General features: G+C 45.9%; 1 protein-coding gene across 2 annotated transcripts in view; it reads right to left on the bottom strand.

Moving 5' to 3' along the window:
• Positions 1–13,779, bottom strand: part of Btbd9 (BTB domain containing 9) — a 371,475-nt gene that overhangs the window by 64,310 nt on the left and 293,386 nt on the right. For both annotated transcript variants that reach the window (XM_041634764.1, XM_041634763.1), the window contains exon 9: positions 2,247–2,354. In XM_041634764.1, coding sequence (XP_041490698.1) covers positions 2,247–2,354 — 108 coding nt within the window. The remainder of the gene's footprint in view (positions 1–2,246; positions 2,355–13,779) is intronic.

Here is a 13,779-nt window from a genome sequence, read left to right on the forward strand (position 1 = left end):
CGAGATACAATATATGAAAGTACTGGAAATACTAGTTAGCAAATAATGGTTTATTTTCCTGTATTGTGGCCAAGGTGCTCACAAGATTCATGCTCCCTAAGAAGTGGCGGTCCAGGCACACTAGAGCGGAAAGGCTGTTTTTGTCCCCAGTGGTGTGTGAATAGCAGGAATGCACACTGTGCAAGCCAGGGCTTCTGAGAACCAGCTATAACTTCTCCTTCTGCTTCCATGACCTGTATCTGCTACATGCAGAAGACCCTGCTGAGCCTCCAAACAATGACAAACCCACAAGCAGAGGCCATGGAATAAGCAGGAACACTCAAGTAAACCATTAATCACACTGTTACATGAAGCTGGTTAAAGACTTATTTGTTATAGCCATTTGAGTGTGAACTTCACCATAAAACACTCCGTGTGGGAACTATTCTAATAGTAGTACTGATGGTGTGAACCCTGAAGCTGACATACTGTCATCAACGGCATGAAGAAATCATGGACCAGGGGCATAGTGCAGTAAGAACAACTACCTAGCAGAATTCTGGCAAGCAACCAACCAATCAACCAAAGAGACAGACATTAGAAAAGAAATTATAGCCAAATAAGTACACAAAAAGACACTCAGGAGCATCAGCCACGAGAACTGCAAACCAAAGCCTCAAGGGGGCCTGCTTCACTGCCCTGGGATTGACTGCGGCTCACAGATGACAAGGCTAGCAAGAATGAGAAACTGATCCCTCACAGCTGCTGAAGGCCACGCAAAATGTCTCAGCGGTTCTTCAAAAAGTTAAATCCAGTCACGCTGACAGGAGTGCTGCTGACGCCAACGGAGTCCAGCATTGTCATCAAGTCATCCTCATGCCACTAGGAAATACCATGCAGCAATTTTACTCCTAGGTATACACCCAAGACCACTTAAACATTACGTCCACACGCTCTCCTCTACCGGAGTATGTAAAGCAGCCTATTCATTAAAGCTAAAGAGAAAAGAACAATTCAAATGTCTGTCAGGATGAACAACTAAAGAAAATAAGGTCACACACTAGAATATTATTCACCCAGACAAAAGAAAATCTTCATATCTGATACAGTTCATCTTCAGGATGAACAGAACACACCAAGGAGAAGAAACTGAGGATAAAAGGTCACACAGCATATGATTCCACTTACAGAGGTCTCCCATATTTTGCAAATCCAGAGACAGAAAGCAATTACTAGATGCTGGGGCAGTTGGAGGAACATAGGTTTATGGGGGGGATAATAAAGCTGCTGCAGAACATCAGCTAGTGATGGCTGCACAATTCTGTGAGTGTCCTGAAAACCACTCCATTGCACACTTTGAGCTTACAGCTTGGACATAAAATGTCCCACAAAGGCCCACGTGTAAAGATTTGTTTGGTCACTAGCCTGTGGTGGTACTGGGAGGTGATGGCAGGACCTAGTGAAAGAAAGTGAGGTAACCAGAGGTGATCTCGAAGGTGACACAGGGGTCCCTGCGCCTCTTTCCCTCCAGCTCCAGAGGCCACTTGGAAAGCTTATGATCATGGACAGGAACCTCTGAAACACAAGCTATTAAACCTTCCTTCTGAGTAACCTGTTTCTCAGCACTGTGTCATGGGGACAGAAATCTAATATAGGATTGTAATTTGATTTTTAAAGATGAAGTCTCAGCTTTGTTGTGCTCTGTCTCCCAGAAGAAACTCTCCCCTAAGAAGGCACCAAGCTCTCTTCATGTATCATGGCTAAAGATGGCCAGAATCCACAAAATTCTTCTTTCTAGGTGTTCCCACAGCCAGATAAGCTCAGTATAGACCCAATGCCAAAGGCCTGTGAAGAGCCTAAGGCTCATGGCTTGCCTTGCTTAGTTTAGGTACTGGATGAGGTAAGATTTGGTATAAGGACCAGCACAAGTTAAGGAGTAAGACAGAGTCCACAGTAACCAGTGAAGCCAAATTCTATTAGGAAGTAAAAACCCCCTAAAACGGCAGTGTGGGGCTTGGAGGTCGAAGGGAGAACCGCACAGGAAACTCTTACTTTCCCTGCTTGGACATGTCAGTCATTTCCAAGTTCAGTTCACAAGTAAAGCTTATTTGGGCACGGCAAGTAAATCTCATTTAAATTCTTAACAGTCAAAACGGAAACAAAAGATCATGGGACTGCACCGCACTTCCCTGGTGGCTGCATCATTCTTCTCAGAAGCCTCTGAGCTCCCAGAGGGCTGCCCCCGCAATCGAGAGGATGCTACTTACTTGCAGGACACTTTTGTTCTGTCAGCCACCATGGTCCACTGCTGCTGATTGGTGGAAACCTCAACGTAATAACTGTAGCTTCGATCGTCACAATCCCAGAGTAATAACCTGAACAAAGAAAAAGACATTACATGTGTTTGCATCCTAACTGTCATGGGGCCTTGTGTCATCCCTCCCTATCCGCTGTGCCCCATCCTGCATCCAGGCTGAAGACAGAAGTGAATCTCAATGCACACATGAAGAGAAAGACTGGGGTCAGGCTGTGGGCCAGCTCTTTGGAAGTCTGCTTCCCTAACCACCCAATCCCAGGGGACCTCTGTCCCCATGGCAGCGAGGTTCAGACTGACTTAGAAGGGAGAACATTCCCGTCATCCTTTCAGGCTCTCCAGCTTTCATGTGCAGCATTGGAGCTAGCTGAGGATAACACCCCAGAACCACTGCTCAGGGAACGAGTGCTTTCCCGTGGTGCTAACAAGCACTCACTTTTACCACGTTTCCGTGTGACCCTGGTAAAATTTCCTGATGTGGGAATACAGCTACCCCTTATCATCTATAAGCGACTAGTCCTAACACCCACCCCCAAAAGTCTGTGGCTACTCAAGTCCTTCAGTAACACGACATCTTACATATATATTTTATATATACAAAATCTATGCAGTCATCCATTCTCACATACCCCTGACATAGGTGAACACAAATTCATAAATGTAGATAGACATACACAAGTATAAAGATGAGTCTGTGTGTGGGCATCCTCCACAGACAAGGTCCTATGGTGTAGGCTAGGCCAGTGAGCCCACGATCCCCTGCTTAGCATCTCCAGTGCTGTGATCAGAGGGCTGTTAACAGCCCACCTGGCCTACATAATTCACATCATCCTCGAGTTACTTACAATACCCAATACAAAGCAATATGCGATGTAAATAGCTTTCTTTTGTATTTTTTTTAAAGGAACTGACAAGAAAAAAAATCTGTGCTCTTTTATGCAAACAAAAAAATCTTAATCAATATTCTATGAGGACCCCAAGCGTGAGAGAGCCAAATGCACCAGAAAACATACTCAGTATCTGGGAACTTACTCTCTCGGTTCTGCTCTGAGCCCTCTTTCTGCTCAGGTAAGAATTCCAATGGACTAGGAGTCCACTTTCATCAAGTTTAGTCAGAATGCACTTACCTAGGTTTCAGAATAACTGTTACTTCTAAGGAAGGTACTGATTGAGAAATGGGATGAGGGCACCTTCTAGAAGGCCAGAGATGTGCTAGTTTGCTCCCAGTGGCAGCTACATGGCTGCAGGAGCATGTAAATATTCATCAGGCTATGCATGAACGATGGATGTGTGAGCCACACATTTCACATGTGCGGTTCTTCAGTTAAAAACAGAATCCGAGTCTTTCTATATGGGATCTGTATTTGGCTTCTGATTTCTACTATCTCAGCCGTTTTTGTCTAAACAAAGCAGATGCACTATCACACTGTTTAACAGGAAGTTGGATGCATGTGCTTCCAGTCAGCTACAACAGTGAGCACCCTGAAGGCAGTACCCATGTCTAAATAGTTTCTCGATACCCAGAGCTTGGAACAGCAAGTCACTTGGAGCCAGTGCTCAGGGACGTCAGCTGGACAAACACAGCAGTAACAATGATAATCATGAGAGCCAATATTTCTTTAATGCTTATGTGGATCAGACCCATGTCAAGCACTCTGCACAGTCTGCTCTATTATCTCCACCTGAATATCTATCCTCTTAGCAAGCATGATTGCACTCCTCACATTATATGGATGGTAGAAGTGAGCCTTGCTGCTCTAAGTGCCTTATCTAAGCTCATTGTCCGCATGTGCGTGATGCAGGATTTCAACCTGGCATCCTGATCAAAACCCAGGTCTGTAATCCCTAGCAAGTACTGCTGTTATTCCCACTTTATGCATCTGGATCATTTTCTACTCTAACCTATCACTCCATAACTGCCATTCCTGGTGTCTTCTCTAATCCTGTGATTACAGCCAGTGAAAACCCTTGCACGAGTTCTGTCTCACATATAAGGTTACTGTAGAGAATTACTGCTCCTGTGATTGTCTCTGGATATTAGGCGAGGGCTAGGCAACTGTTCTATCACAAAGCTATGGTCACAGCCCTCTTACTCTGCCTTTGAGGCAGGGTCTAAGTTGCCAAGGCTGTCCTTGAGCCCCTGGGATGACAGGCCTGTGCCCAGGGCCCAGCTCCTTTCCCTTCAGTTCTTTGTTTTGGACACAGCCATTCACTATTACAGATGAGGGAGCCTCAAGTTAACTCTTCTCCTCACCTCACAGCTTGCAACAGGTTTCTTGCAAGACAACCCTCACTAGGACGCTTGGGATGTTTTGTTTTTGTTTCTGGAGATAGGGTTTCTCTGCGTTGCCCTGGCTGTCCTGGAACTCAGATATCTGCCTCCTGAGTAAAGGCCCGTGCCACCACGCCTGGCTCTCTCACTACGATTTGGAATTATTAATGGAGAACCAGAGGGTTCCAACCACCAGGTAACTATGGTGGTTACCTGGTAGTCCAGGTAACTATGAGTCAGTGCTGACAGAGTACCCAATAAACACACTCGATCCCTGTGAGGCAGAATCTAACCAGATCTCAAAATGGTCCATGGAAAGAGACTGCCTTGAGGATATAAGATAAGGAGACAACACTGAGAGGTGATGAATTATGAGTGTGGTGGGTGTCCTCAGAGACTCCTAGAGTGATGTCAGCACTACCTTCAATCCCAGCACTCGGGAGGCAGAGACAGGTGGATCTCTGTGAGTTCGAGGCCGGGACAGTGAGAGCCACACAGAGAAACCCTGGGGGAGTGAGGGAGAACCTGTAAGGTCATGTCTTCCATCATCTCTATCACAGGTGCTGACACCACAGCATTTCATTCTACAGATGTCCAACAGTTTAGTCAGTCTCTTAGTAAACAAAATTTAAGTAGTGAATAATATTTCACTGTTAGGAAAACTCTTTAATAAACATTCTTAGCTAAATCCACTACTTCCCTTGAAAGAGTTTGTAAAATCACTCTCATTTTGAGCCTGTGGTATACACCTCTCTTCTCCCTCACCTCCAACAGAAATCTGTAACAGGCTGTGCTGCCAGCAGACTCCAGCCAGCGCCCAATTCTGGGCGTCCCACTGACAATCATACTTAGAAACACTGCTGCTGTTACACGGCAGACGCATTTCATTCATTTGCAGGGATTTTTTTAAACTTATCATTGAACTTGAACATTTTGTGTTATTTTCTATATTTATCCTATTGTTAATGACTTACAAAATGTCCTCCAGAGCTAAAGGATATTAATTCACTGCCTATCATAGTTGGCATGCTAAAGATATTAATTTTTATTAGCCTAGTCCATCGATCTTTACCTCAATAATTTCTCCTAGCCTAAATTTTTTTCTTTCCTGAATAGCAGCCAAGAGCACATACTGGTTGAGACATCTCCTTTCTATTCTTCTATTAAGAGCCCCTGGGGAATGCAGGGTCACGGTGACTCTTGAGTGGGAAGGGACACTGACGGATGGCAGGTTATCAAGTATAGAGCTCTGTCCTCTGCACATGCAGCTTCACAGGGATTCAAATTCACGTACCAGGGTGCCTATTTGCTGGGAACTTAGGCTTCATCAGGAATAAAATCCTTTTGTTGATTCAACTAAAAAAGCAAGTACAGTTTAAAACCCTAAAAGAAAAGCTGGCTCAGTCCCCTTCCTGTTCCGGGTTCTTGTTAGGCAGTGTAAAGCCCCACCACCTTCCCTCACTCGCTCCTTTGTCTGCCTGCAGAGTCTGTTCTTAGGGATTTGCACTGACAGCATAGAGACATTTCTGGCTTGTAATCTGACTGGGAATGTTTGCAGAGTGTGATCACCTAGCAGAGACACTCCTCATGACCTTAAAGAAGATGAGCTCCTCAAACATACCCCTCCCTCCTCCACCCCATTATCAGAAGCCATTTTCAAAGAGGCTGACTTTATCCCACCGGAGAGTCACCAGTGCAGATCAGGCCTGCGAATGGCTGCCCCAGAGCTCAGCATCTAATGAGCGCCGTGTGAAATATCTGGTGACATTACATGTTGTCTCCCCCATCTCCCGCTATCCTTACAGTGGGGGCGCCCGAAAAGCAGGCAAGTGCTGGTTTTAAAAAAAATTGATTAGCAGATGTGATTCTGCTTACATCTTCCATAAATGGCTGGTTGCATACCATTGATTACCCGGGGCTCAGTTTACAGCAACTAATTGCTCTCCGTGCTGGTGTTTTGATATAAAATTCGATAGTGAATATGATTTCAAAACTCTTGTCTTTGTGGCCAGAGTTAGAAGTGACTGGAGGCAAACCCAGTGGACTGAGTTTTCCCTTCTTAAAATAATTGCTCCCTCATCAGTCTGTGAAGAAAGTCTCCAAATTGTAGCATTCTAATTGGAAAGTCTGCATTATGCATGCGATGACAAACTATGTTGTGCTGAATGGCATTTTTTTTTCATCCCTTTCTTAAGGGATTAATTCCATGCCAGACTGTGAACAATGGCTGAAGCCTAACAGAAGAGATCAACAGTTTCTCCCCTGAATTGGTGCCTTTAGACCAGGAGCAAGGGCCTGTTTGCTTGTATCTAATTGCCTACCGTTTGTGGCAGCCTTGCTGGAAGACATGGGGACCTAATACACTGCTGCTGTTGCTAAGTTTCCTCATTTGGGGAAAACAAGCAACCAAAGCAAGATCAACTACCCGGCTATTAGCAATGTAATAACTTAAAGAATTCATTTGTAAATTTTCTGTCAAAGACATTTATAGCCTCAAAAAAGTATATATAATATTCTTAAAGAACCCTTAGGTTCTTTAGAAATAGTTGTCTTTCATTTAATAATTCAAAAATTATCTACCAAGCACTAAGCACTGTTAGGTAAATCTTTGAATCTACTTATCTTCCTGTTCCCCCCTTGTGAACTTCAATATCCGCCTCTGATGGCTTCCCCAGGCTCCTGTGTTCTGACAGTTATAATCCCCTGCATATGCAATGGAGGGCTTGCTATGATGGTACACTGCCCGGCAGCCTTCTGAGAACTGCTTGGAGTAGCCCCATTCCAAAGTAGGTGTGGGAGTTCTTGGGCTCAGTTTGTCCTGCAGACCTGGCTGCATCCTAGGAAACAGACCCATGCTGGGCTAATCACATTTCATTTCTCAAACTAGAGGATGCAGTGAGCGCCTAGCTAATTGGCCCTGCTCACTTAAATGAGATAATGAGGAGGCAGATATTCCAGGGTGGTCTTCTTTCATCACAGGTACCGGGAAGGATGCAGTCATGGGTATCAGAAGCAGAGCCAGGACACAGTGAAACCGAGTGGGGCTGCTCCTGACCAATTCCTAAGTCTGGTTTCAGTACCATGACATGCCACCATGAAGCCAGCTTCATGGCTTAGGTTATCTTTACTTGGCTTTGTCACTTGGAATCAAAGGGGCCTGAGCTAGGTTCCCAGCAGAGCACACTGGGAGCAAAGGCGTGTGACAATGAGTGCAACACTTGGTACAACAGGACAAGCAGAGGAAGAAAGGGGAGGAAAGCTCCCTTTGAATGAGGGTCTTCCTGCCGTAGGACAGGCTGTTTCTGTAGAGGGAATGGCAGGACTGAGGGGTGACAAGGGCAAGGGGTGAGGATAAGTTCAATGAGGGGCTTCTGTGGGCAGGCACTGTGCACTGGCTAATCACCAAGGACACTTCAGAACCACCCAGCAGGGGTGCGGTGAGCTTGACTAAGCACTTCCCTGGCCAAGGATCCAAGGGCCAGGAAAGTGCTGAGCACTTCTTGACTGAGGGGTAGACTGGTGGAATCGAGGATCTGGGAAAGGTCAGGTATTGCGACCAAGCAGGGAACGTGTAACTCATTGAAGAATCCAGTTATTGTGGCTGCAATGGGAAGCACACAGACACAATGTGAGGTACCTTTCTATCCCTGTGGTTGGCAAGGGGCAAGCAGTTGGCAACAGCTGCCGGAGGAGCTAACAGGCTCCAGAGAACCAACTCTACTAGTGAGAAACAGGGCTTTTCCCCAAGATGAAGGGCTCCTTCTTGTTGGCTGCCACGGCACTGGATGGTGTGCTTCTCAGGTGGGGGTGAGGCCCAGCAGAGCAGAGTTGCTGGAGGACTCTAAGTCCAAAATGAGTCTCAGCAGGGGCTAGAGCCAGGCCACAATGTTCTGAAGAGCCTAAAGAGACTGAATGGCTGCCCTGAAAATCTCAGACATGAGAACAGTGAAGGAGGCCACGGCTGCAGAGGCCATGCCTACAAGTGGGCTCCAGCTTCAGAGCAGAGCGGATGCCAGTCTTCTACCATCAGCGGGAGGGAACTGCAGCTTCTCACCAGAAGGAATGCGTTCTTGGCAAGTCTGTTAGCAGAACACACCAGAGCCTCCATCTCCTGTGGGATACTGCTTAATCTCTCACAGCTAGGATGCTCTGTCTGCCAGCTTTCTGTCACTGGGACAAAAGACTTGAGATATTAACCTTTAAGAAGGGTAAGGTGTTCTTTGGCACACCGGCTTTGTTGTTTTCTTTTCAGAGAAGGTCTCACTTGAAACTGTGTAGATCAGGTTGGCCTCTGACTCACAGAGATCTGCCTGCTTCTGTGTCCCAAGTATTAGGATTAAAGGTGTGGCCCACCACACCTATAGCAGTTTGTGATGTCTCAGTGCCTGGCTGTCAGCTCATTACTTCTGGATCCATGGTGTGATAGTGAGCAGTGAGGGAAGTGCTTATAGCCAGATGGCCAACAGGGGGCGCTGGAGATGGCCAGGGCTCCAGTGTTCCCTCTACAGACATTCAGTGGATGACCTGCACACCCACCTTCACTAGAAGGTTCCTCCATGTCTGGAAAGCACCATGGGCTGGACACCAAGCCACTCCTATCCAGACTGCAGCAGATAGAGAAGATGAGTTCTCCAGGGAAGTTAGAAACAATGGTCCTGCTCAGGGCTAAGTCTCACTCAGGCTCGTGATGGTCTGCTTCTGTACTGGTGTTTAGGCTTTGATGCCTCAAGATGAAATAAAGGGAGGTGGCAAAATAAGACGCTTGGGCAGCTGTGGGTGCCATCTCATTTAGCAAATGGCAATAAAAGTGGGGCTGCATGCATCTCTAGCTCCGACTTACACCTGGCACACTATAATCCAGGGACTGTAAGGAAAGCAGGCCTCTGGGGTACAACTAGGAACAACTGGAAAAGGAGAAGAACAAGACAGAACGGGTCATCTTTAGAAGCTACCGGGACATGGTTCTTTTCCTTAGGGACAGTGAACTTTAAACTCAAGTCCGGTCAATAACACAGGAACTGACTGCACAGTACCAGGGGCTCCACTGTCATCGACGCAGAGTGTGGAATGAGGAGGGACAGAGCACTGTATCAGCTCATATTTACACAGACCACACCCACTGTCTGTGCACACATCATCACACTTAGAGAAAAATAACAATTTATAATCCGTGCACTTTTAATTTCTCAATGCAAAGCTCTTTGTCTAAGTCAGTGTTAATTTTTTGGCACGTGCTAAATACTGCCCCAGATACCTTGAGATTATTCAGTCACTTGGTAAACCTTTTTTTTTTTTTTTTTTTTTTTTTTTTATTTAACAAGCAAGTTCTGGCCCAGTCTTATGATCTGGATTTCATAATACATAGTCTTTCATTTTATGCTTTCCATGTGAATATGGGAAAACTATGTCTAGGCCAACAGTCTCAGAAGAAAAGTTCTTTCTTGTATTTTGAAGCTGACTCTTTTGTAATATAGCCCCTTCCCTAGGCAAGAAGGTGGCATCAAATGGTCATTGGCTGGCCTTGTGCTATCTGACAAGCTGAAGCTTCATGCTGCTGCAAACCTTTGGGGCACGGATTTGTTAAGCAGGTAGGTAGTTTTTGCAGATCTTTCCTGGTGTTTAAATTAGGCATTCTCAGGTTCCCTCTCTGCAGTAAGGCCATCTGCCCTGATCGCAGCAGCTTCCTCATCCTGGTGCAGACATGCAATCAGTGAGATGGGCTCTCAGCGGGCACAGAAAAGGATCAGCTGGAGGCTGAGCACAGGGAGCGGCTTCCTAGACATTCAGCCAGCTCACTTACAGCTTCGTTGGTTGGGAAGAGTATTAGGTGCCACTGTGACTTTAAAAGGCCAGAGTCAGTATGTCTAAGAGTGAAAGGCGATATGCATTTGTGTGATCTTTCCTGCCTCCCTCCCCCAAATTCTATGAAATTATAGGGAAGGTAAGACAGACAGACCTGACAAAGAGCTTGGGACTTACTTTATAAGCTAAGTGTTAGGGACCTGACTTCTCCAGTCTTTAATACATATGCCTCTATAGGGTACAATAGTCTCACCATGGGCCTCCATCCAACAGGCAGGGGAGGAACAGACTCAACTAGCTCCCATTTCTTTCACAATACCACCCAAAGGATGGTCCCAAGGGGGGGGCACCTGCCCCTGGCACACCACCTGCTCAACTGTCTGTCGTACACTTTAGGGGATTACAGAGCAGGACTACAGAGGATGGGGGAAAGAACATGGATTTCAGAAAAACTGCATTTCATAAGACCTCACTGCTCTTTCCTCCTCCCTCTCTCCCTTTTTCTTGGCAATGTTGGGGACTGAACCCAGGGCCTCACGCAGGCTAGGCAAGTGCTTTACCAGCCCACTCACTGCTATCTCATCTCTTACTTTATTCGTCTGCTCCTCCTCTGACTACATGCTAATGTGTGCTCACATGCATACAACCTATACACAGAACCAAGAAACACAGTCAAAAAGAAATTTAATAAGCTCCACAGCTTCTTTCTAGTCCCTTGGGTCAAGTGTTCACAGAATTTGTGTCTGGGGGAAAACTCAAAATTTAGCTCTAGGCAGATCTTTGTATTCAACCAGGTGAGAGAGAAAAAGAATGGAAGGGCAAAACAAGGTAGGAAGACTTGACTCAATATTACAGGCAAGAGAACATCCCAGCAGAGATGAAGTATAAGGCAAATCCTTCCTATTCAATCAAGTCCTTTCTCTATTTTTGCTCTTAGCAATTGCCTTTTCTTGTCTCTCTCAACACAGTCAGTAACGTTATCCCCATCTCTTTTTCTTTCTTACCAGCCTGACCTCTTCACCTGAGCCAGATCTGGGTCCCCACCTCTACCCCAGCTGACACAATCTACAAAGTCCTGGGCACTTGCTGAGTGACTTTAAAACAGTCCAGGCCTGGATATCTCTCACTACTCACACTGGCTGTGCCTTCCTGGCCCCACCTCCTGTAGCCAGTACCAATTCTCCTATGTTCTATATAATCAAAGTCTGGCTAGCCCGCCTGGCTGTCATGTCTACTTGTCTTAAAACTTCCTCCCCACATATCCATTTTCTGAACGTCTTTTGTGAGGTCCACATGAAAGCTACCCTCTGAAACACAAGACCAAAGCAGCAAGTCACACGCGCTACACAATGGTAGTTTATTCTGTGGCAAGGCCGAGGTGTGATAAATCATGACTCTCCATGTGGTACATGACTTACCGCTAAAATAAAGACATTAATGAGAACAATAATAGCAACATCTTCTCCACAGCACACAAAGGTGAAGATGCGAACTAAATGTAAGTTCTTATAAACAAAAGATAATTAATCAATTTAATATGTTGCTGTAAGATTAATCTTTTGAAAATGGCAAGAAGCCAGAAAATAAGTAACATTTTATGAGATTCCTTTTTTTTGTAATGGCTAGAGGAAAAACGGCTAATTAAGCTTTTCAATTGGGTTCCTTTGATCACCGGCCACTCAGTACAGGTTTCTTGATCCAGACTTTCAAAGCTGGGATCACAAGTTTTAATTCAAACATTTTCAGATGAGCATGCACAACTTTAACTTTCCTAACTGCTCAACAGTCGTGACTGGTGTGGGTTACAGGACCAGAGGCTAAGTGAACGGTCGCTTACACTGCTCTGCCCAGAGCTGGAGCCCAGGCAAAGGCTGGCAGGGACTGGGCCTGGCCCTCCTCTCTGCTGCAGAAGACAAGGAAGACTGTCTCTCGAGCTCCCGCCCCCTCACTCCTCCCACATTTGCTTGGAGGAGGGATCCTAAGACAAGAGGAAAACATTTCCTCTTTGGAATGTATTCTGTCTGAGCTGTCTTTTTAGAAATAACCCTCCCAGGTGTCGGCATGAATATTCACCAGCGTGTGCTGGGCACAGGGGCCAGTCTCCATGCCGTGTACACTAATCCTTTAGAATGTATTCCAGGCAAGCCACCAGGGTAAACTCCCATATAAAAAGCAGGGTTTCCGTGATGGATATTGGAAGGCTGAAAGAAGGAAATCACAGTGAAGGAGGCAGATGAATAAATCGCTCTGGAGGCTCTGTAGCAAAGACTACCCCTCCCCCTCCCCACCACACTGACTGCCACTGCAGAGGCGTCACTAGAATCCTGCCCTCTGGGAATTAAATGCTGTCTCTTTCATTCAGCTGTCTCACCCTTCCTTATCAAGAAGAACAAACATTTATCTCCCCTCTGCCCCACCAGCCTCTTGCTACAGCCCTTTAACTTTCCTATTTGGGCTACCAGGACCCACGGGACATACTGAGAGCACACCCCAGCTATCAGGTACAGGCACTGCTCTCTGCACTTGAAGAAAGGACTTGGTGCCTAAGAAAGGACTGGGTCCAGAGTGAAACCTCACCTTTTCCTGGGATCCTCCTTCTCTGGTGCAGAGCCCCCAAGAACCAATATGAAATTTATGAGGGTCAGAAGAGGCTCTGGCTAAAGTACCCTGAGTGAGTCACACACAAGACTACTCCAAAGATCTACGCTGGGGACATCCAGAGTCAACTTCCAAAGGGCTAGTGGCAGCTCTAATGGTCTGGGGACATTCAAGAGATGGGAGCTGCCAGCCAAGGGAAGAAGCAGTAGTCATCTCCTTAGCTCAGGTGACCACAAAGGGCTCCACAACACTGCTTAATGTGACGGCATGGTGTATGACCCTACCAGACGGAAGAGCCCCAACTCTATCTATCTCTCCCTTTCTCTACAACCACAGCTCATTTCATCTGCTAAGAGGATGGAGAGTGTGAGGAGGGAGAAAGGGGTAGAAGGATTTTGATTTAGAACGATTTGTGATTGTATTTTTTTAAATCCTTTTTTCCTTTCCATACAAAACAACAGACGAGAGCAAGGTGTGATGTCATATACCTTTGATCTCAGAACTTGGGAGGCAGAGGCAAGAAGATTCCTCAGTTCAAGGCCAGCTTGGTCTACAGAGTGAGCTCCACAATAGCTAGGGCTATGCAGAGAAATCCTGTCTCAAAAAAATAAAACGAACAAAACCAAGAGATGATACATCCTTTGGTATTATTCTAAAATATCCACAAGATAATTAGTTGGGGATAAAAAAGGAAACCAATATTTTAAAGAGTATTCCTGAGTGGCTGAAGAGATGACTCTGTGGTTAAGAAGGTTAAGAGCACCAGCTGCTCTTCCAGAGGACCCAGGTTCAATTCCCAGCACCCACATGGCAG

The sequence above is a fragment of the Microtus oregoni genome, unplaced genomic scaffold (genome assembly GCF_018167655.1).
Source record: "Microtus oregoni isolate MIOR12 unplaced genomic scaffold, Mior012 000046F_ref0000063, whole genome shotgun sequence".
Taxonomy (NCBI): Eukaryota; Metazoa; Chordata; class Mammalia; order Rodentia; family Cricetidae; genus Microtus; species Microtus oregoni.